The sequence below is a fragment of the Prosopis cineraria genome, unplaced genomic scaffold (assembly GCF_029017545.1).
Source record: "Prosopis cineraria cultivar Desert tree isolate PC_DT_omini unplaced genomic scaffold, ASM2901754v1 PC14, whole genome shotgun sequence".
NCBI lineage: Eukaryota > Viridiplantae > Streptophyta > Magnoliopsida > Fabales > Fabaceae > Prosopis > Prosopis cineraria.
The window spans coordinates 798,754-805,658 of NW_026555345.1; the positions used below are offsets into that span (position 1 = coordinate 798,754).

General features: G+C 34.1%; 1 protein-coding gene across 4 annotated transcripts; it reads right to left on the bottom strand.

The window, feature by feature from the left end:
- Window positions 1–465: 465 nt before the first annotated feature.
- Window positions 466–5,548, bottom strand: LOC129292024 (CDP-diacylglycerol--inositol 3-phosphatidyltransferase 1-like). Of its 4 annotated transcripts, none has more exons than XM_054929516.1 (11): window positions 5,412–5,548; window positions 4,744–4,873; window positions 4,278–4,362; window positions 4,131–4,180; window positions 2,596–2,635; window positions 2,231–2,275; window positions 2,078–2,143; window positions 1,866–1,980; window positions 1,735–1,791; window positions 1,529–1,627; window positions 466–1,034 (listed from the first exon to the last, which is right to left on the bottom strand). In XM_054929516.1, the coding sequence occupies exons 2-11, from the start codon at window positions 4,808–4,810 to the stop codon at window positions 975–977; spliced, it is 684 nt and encodes a 227-aa protein (XP_054785491.1). In that variant the 5' UTR covers window positions 4,811–4,873; window positions 5,412–5,548; the 3' UTR covers window positions 466–974. The 4 variants fall into 4 exon arrangements, with proteins under 4 accessions (XP_054785491.1, XP_054785492.1, XP_054785493.1 ...); XM_054929517.1 differs by having other exon boundaries at window positions 4,744–4,905; XM_054929518.1 differs by having other exon boundaries at window positions 4,744–4,980.
- Between the last annotated feature and the right edge of the window lie 1,357 nt (window positions 5,549–6,905).

Below are 6,905 nucleotides of genomic sequence, written 5' to 3' on the forward strand. Positions count from 1 at the left end.
CTTTGATTGGGGAAAAATATAGAGAAGATTAAAGCCAACAAAAAATTAATGAATTTTCCTTTTCCTTCCAACCTATCCTCCCCTTAAATATGGGAGATTTGGAGAAATAACAAATATCCCTCACTTTTCATCTCCTTAAACCATAAGATACATCCCCTTCCTCTTCTCTCGATTAAGCCTCTCACCTCCCCTTCCCACCTTTGTACTAAAATTTCTCGCCTCCCTTCCCCTGCTGAACCAAACACTACCTTTCAAGATTTCATGTCGTATCAACTCTTCCTAAGGCTGTTTTTTTCTTTTCTTTTCTTTTCTTTCTCCCTTTTTTTTTTGGTGGATGACAATTCTTTTATATATGTATAGAGTTAAAATTAAAAAAAAAGCTTGAAAATCAAAATTATGTACACCTTAGTGTGACGATTATATCAATTAACAACATCGACATTTTAATGCCGGCCATTAAAATAATTCTCAGAAAGGCAGATTTCCACCAAATTAACTCTGATCGTGCACTCCAAAGGTTCATAAATTACATCTAAATAGACGTGCAAACTCGAAGACTAATTTGTTAGTACTTAGTTCAGTCTAATCAAACTAGTCGTGACGTGCATAGCCATCACAACTTACCCGAACACAGCCTAGTTCTCCGAAGAATTTACAAGCACATATAAAGCAGAGTACACCAATTTAACAATGTTGTTTCTCTCGTTACAAATGGTTGAAACTAAACCAGTTCCAGTTACTTTGAAATCCCTTCGCCTTAGAAGGTGCAGAGGAGCTTCTAGGCTTAATAGGGGCGGCCAAGACATGGCATAAAACAAATATCTTCATAGAAAATGCCAGATATCGAATAATTCCCGCATCAAAGCCCGGACAAATAAATTCGAACTATTGTGGCACTCAGAAAAGGGAAAATTGAAATGACAAAAAGAGGTGGGGGACCTCGGTTCTATTGATTCATAGTCATGGAAGAAGCATTAGCGCTTTTCTTTTATCTCAATGTCATGAAGCACACACACGTCTGCTGCTGTCTTCATCTGGAACCACCACAAAGGTTTTAGTGTAGATTATATTGGAGGGCTTGAATGCATGAACAAGCAAAATATATAAAAAAAAAAAAATGTAAGCAAGTAAACAGTCACAAAAACAGCAGCTAGTGCGGTCATGGCCGAATACAAAATGCAATAAATAAAATAACCAAAATCAACTAATTACTTGAGCCAGGAATGTGAAGAAGAAAGCTTTTTGAATCAATGGTTAGTCATAATAGTACTTTGTTGCACCATAAAGACCATGCCAGGCAGGAATAAGCTGAAGCACCAAGTAACAACGTAGTTGTTCGGCTATGTGTCCAGTGCAAAGTAAGTAGACTCACAAGTAAATTGGCATTTCAAAGCTTTCGTGCAAACGAACCATGGCCACCAGCAGTTTTGACGGACAACTAAAGATGACTATTGCCTATTGTTGAGTTTATGAGGCGCTAGATCTTCTCTTATGTCATACAAAAAGGATGAACTTTTTAGGTACGAACCTGAATAATATTTACAACTTGCTTGATCGCCCATCCAAATAAACTTGTACCAACCAGGAAAGAAACTATTGATATCTTTTGCAAACTACTCGCTAACACCTGCAAAAGATTGACAATTGAGAAACTAATAATATGATCTTGGGGAACCTTCTAGACATCTTAAACATCTGAAACGATTGAAACAACACGCCAAATATAGAACTTACATCCACCAATTTGTCCGTTTGATTCTCTGGCAGAAGAAATAGGATTAAGTAAAGGACCTGTAAAATGAGAAATTTTTAATTTAAAAAGTTTTATTTATGAAAAGTGATCAAGCAGACAGGGAGACAATTACCTCACACGAGACACAACAGTAGGCCATAAAAATCTTATTCCCATAATATGCCCTAAAAAGCCAGCTAGTGCTGTCTTTTACATCTTTATGACTATCCTTGCCCCGCAAGAAAGTGCTGCATTTGAAGCATGAAGATCCAGCAAAAGAAACTTAAATAAGACCAAAACAAATGGGTGGGAAAAACATGGCATCGATTCTTTTACATGCATTACCTGTACATTTGAAGCCAGTGGCTCGCAATGTCTAACGCAAGCAGTGACAAGAAGATCAGACCAGGCCTTCACAAAAATTCAACCAGTATGTCAGACATACATGCTTAAAATACCAATATTTGACGAAATGCATGAAGGCTTGAAAAATCTTACTTGTATACTTGGGAAAGAATTACAAGTAGACAAGCCGTACTAATTCTGGAATGGAGGAACAAATAATTCAAATGAGCAAATAGGAATACAGAATATTAAAATTAGAGCATCATTACTATTTATTAATACTTCTCCTTGTGTTTATGTACAAAGGTGTACATGCAAGGATGCGTATGAAGCAAGGACGCTTCAAAATGAAAGCCAAGTCCATGTTCAACACTCATTAGACACTACATGACAGTTCAAATTACATATGGACATTCCATAATTGTTGCGTCACTGTGTCCTCAAATGTCATAGTGCTAGTCCCCAACGCACACAAGGATGCGTGCAAATGTACCAAATGGAGAGAGTGAGTGAATTACCTGTCTGTTATCATGTCCAGAACAGCTCCAAAGGTTGACACTGAAAGAGAAAGTAAAAATACAATATAAAACGTGCCGTAGTAATATGTCTGCTCATTATTTACCAACTTCTGCCTGAAGCTTCCATTGATTCTTTAAGGCTGCATTTGGTACATGGAGAATGGGCTGAAATGAGGGTTGTGTTTGGAGGACAGCAAAGTGACTTTCTTGGAAAGAGAATTTCCCGTGTTTATAGGAGTGAGTTTGCCCATTCTCATTGTTTTTTGATTTCCATTTTGTACCAAACACACCCTAGAAAGAAATATATGCACTAAAGCCCATAACACCAAAAAGGAACTTATCAAGCAATAAATCATAGCACAGATACAATTTAATAAATGACATGAATTCACTCCTAATTAAGCTTTTGATCCGTCTAATTACAAACCAAAGTTAAATATATATACATATATATATAAATGAAACAATGACTGCAGAATGATTAGAGTGATGAGTAAACATGAAACAATGTTAGCACTTAGCAGGTGTGGGAGGACGTGCATGTTACAAGTTTACAACAATATAAACATAGCAGGTGCCCTAAAGCAAGGAACCAAAAGGAGTTTAGCACCTTGAAGTGAAGAAAGGTGCATAAAGTGTAATAACCCAAGCAGTTAAACTTAAGGGAGGGTGCTAAAAACTATAGATATGAACGAGCAACTGCTATGAACTGTTCAACAATTCAAGATGAACTTTAATAATGAGTCATAAAGATTCAAGTTTATAACAGGAAAAGATCTCACAGTTCAGCATTTCATAACAATAAGAGAAAATGTCCTAAAATTCATAAATTCATAAATAAACAGAAAAAAGCTCTAGACTCTACCATTCGAGTCATTAGATCAGATCAGTTCCATAGTTGTCACTCGTCATCAAGTCATATCCTCATCTTTTATAGGATTTATATATGCCAACATATTCTTTTATCTCACTTAAATTGGCTTCTTCCCAATGGTCTTTGACCATCTCCTCTTGACTCTTAATTTGGGTTTTCACAAGCCCAGAGCTAAACAAATTTGATGGATAAGCTCTGGCATTTATTTATTGTCCTCACCCATTCAGAAAAAATCTAGAGTTGACTTGGGCAGACCAGGAAAGGGAATTGCCACACACAAAAAGGCTATGGAAGTGAGATCCTCACTGAAATGATCGTGCCTGAATATCATCAGATAGACAAGGGTCCCCTTGTCACCTTGCCTAAGTGCCTTAGGTGTGCCTTTTTGCACCTTTGATCTCAATGACAAAAAGCAATACTTAATCAGTTGACAATAGCATTCAAAATAAATAAAAAAAAAACCATGATTACATGCACACTGTATTTGGCCTTCATAACAAGAATGCAATGAAATCCATTGCAAAGGGCAGTCACAGAGGAAAGAGATGAGTACACGTTTCTTCAGTGTGAAGTAACATACTAATCATGCATTGATTGTATTTGATAGGAGACTTTGAAACATAAATTGATAATGGTATGACATGAATACAAAAATTTATACCCTGGTTAAATTTGCGAGCACACCAACCATCCACAGCATCGCAGACAAAGCTGAAAATACAAGTTCAACCACATTACGCCCTAATTCCATAAAAGTTAAAGAACATAAAGAAGGATGCTTGAAAACACTCATGGAAATGCTTCCCACCTAAAAAAGTAAAGTATACAGAAAAGCATTCTGTTTCTGAAGCATATGTAGAAGGCAGCACAGTTCACAAGAACCCTGATGTATCCTACAATACCAGAGTCAGTTTTAAACAGTGAACTCATGGAGAATTAACAAAGAGGGAAAACTTAATTGAATTTGGATGTTTATGCACAACTTCCTTGCAATAGAATTATCAGTTGCAAACAGATGGTGTCTAATAAAAGCAGGATCGTGTTCTGACTATTGTTAAACTGAACAGTGCAGAGCCTTCAGTTTAAACATTCACAGTACTGGAATCCAATATTCCTAAGACAACATGTGGCAATAAATGCTATAGTTGCAAGAACCTACTTCTACCACTAGCTTCTGATGTGAGTGCGTGCGCGCACGTTGAACTAATAGTTGCCAAAATATGTAAATTGACAGCAAAGAAACACAATAAACACCAGTAAAGATAAATACCCACCAATGATATTAGGAACATAAAGGTACACTGATAATTTACTGGGTCTTGGTCCAGGCTTTTTGGCCATCGAATGCTTCTTTATATACTAAAACCTGGCTTAAATGTATAGAAATGCCGATCAAAATTCCCCCTGCACGCATTTGCCCCAGGTAAGAACGAAATCTACAAAGACACATGCACGCAAGCCTGAATATAGAGAAGCCTTATATTGACAATCATCCATCCTGTAATACCAACCTAAAAACCAAATATATAGGTTTAAAAGGAAATTCAAATCGTTGGATATCACTGCATGCATAGGCGGACATTTATTACACTGCCTGCACTGAAATCTTTGAAATATGCATAGTTGACATAATACCTTTTAAATTTTTGTTCCAGACACTTTGACACAAGTTGTTAGTGATCAAAATGGAGAGGGGAGAAGTACAATGGCCAATTACACACCAGTCAAGAAAAATTAGTACAAAAAACAAAACAATCTGTAAATATTCCCAAATTCAAAAGCGTCAATGTTCAAACGATTGCACGACCGGATTCAAAGCCAAATTAAAATGATTTTTTAATAATAAAAAAAAGCACGAATGACCACGCGGGGAACAGGTGAAGCGGGGAACAAATTCAATTGAAATATAGATTCAAAGCCAGATTGAACAAATCAATCTCACCGGACCGAGAACAACCACGCAGGGCTGCAAACGGTGGACGGCGTCCGACGGAGTGTGGAATGCTTGTTTGTCGACGAAGAGAAGTGGATCCGCTACCCGCGAAGCGTGTTTCGTCGGGGTTATGATTAACAAGGGGAATCTTGCATCGGTCGAAAATTAATTACTCCAGCAAGGCAATAATAAAATAATAATAATAATAATTTCCTCATCTACATTTTAAAAAAAAATTACATTAAACTGGATAAAAGAAATAAAATTGACTAAAAATGAAGCTGATGATAACATATTCTAAAACATTTTTTTTAGTAACGGGGCATGTATGTGAGTAGTAAAGAATTAAAGATATTATTCAAAGTATGTATATGAATAATAAAAATATCTGTTATTTTGCAACTATTTACGTCATATTAAACATATTAAACATTGAAATTTTTTATATTAAAATATGCAAAACACCCCTGATCTTTAAGTTATTTGTAAAAAAATTTCTCAACTTTAAAAATTTAAAATTAACCTCTCTAACATTTTATTTTTTTTATGAGCTCCCCTATTATTATTATTCAATTATCTCACTAATAAAAATTTTCATGTCATTAAACTAAGATACTTATAGTTTATATGGTATTCAATGTAAGTTAATAATCATAAAAAAATATGAATAAAATGTTTATAAAGTTATTTCAACTGATATTAGATGTCATATAATCTATTGCATGTCTTTTCTTAATATGATATGATAACTTTTATTAATAAAATAACTAAAAATTAATGATAGGAGAATCTATGGTAAGATAAAAAGAAAAAGATAAAAAATTTAATTTTAAACTTTTAAAAATGAGAAAAATTTTATACAATAACCTCAAAATTTAGTAGAGTTTTGTATATTTGAAATTTTTTGTATAAATATACAAACACAATAAATACAGAAAAAACAGAGAAGTTAATAACAAAATTTTGTTTTACATTGATATTAAATTTATATATAAAAAGGGATGCCCCAAATATAAATTCAAATAACAAGGATGATAAAAATCTAGAAATTAAGCATTATAATAAATTAGGTAAAGGTACATTTTAGTTCTTGAAGTATTTTTTTGAGGAGCAACCAACACTCTAAAACTTTTGTTGGAGTAATTTTATCTTTAATGTTATCAAAAAAAAATGCCCCATTTTAATAACGTTAAAGGCAAAATTGAGCAAAAATGCTTCATTTTGATAATGTTAAGGGTAAAATTACTCAAACAAAAACGTTAAGATAGTAGGTGCTCTTCAAAAAATATTTTAAGGACAAAAATCTTTCTTTAAATTCAAATAACAAGGATGATAAAATTTCAGAAATTAAGCATCATAATAAATTGGGTAAAGGAGCATTTTGATCCTTGAAGCATTTTTTAAGTAGCACCCAACACCCTAACATTTTTGTTAGAGTAATTTTGCTCTTAACATCAAAACAGAGCATTTTTACCTTTTTTATTAAATTTTTAATGTTAACTT

Coding starts and splice junctions, on each gene's coding strand:
- LOC129292024 (XM_054929516.1), bottom strand. CDS start 4,810: ATGGCCAAAAAGCCTGGACCAAGACCCAGTAAATTATCAGTGTACCTT. Junction 1,981..2,077: donor CACTGGCTTCAAATGTACAG/GTAATGCATGTA, acceptor CTTCAAATGCAG/CACTTTCTTGCGGGGCAAGG. Junction 1,792..1,865: donor ACTGTTGTGTCTCGTGTGAG/GTAATTGTCTCC, acceptor CTCATTTTACAG/GTCCTTTACTTAATCCTATT.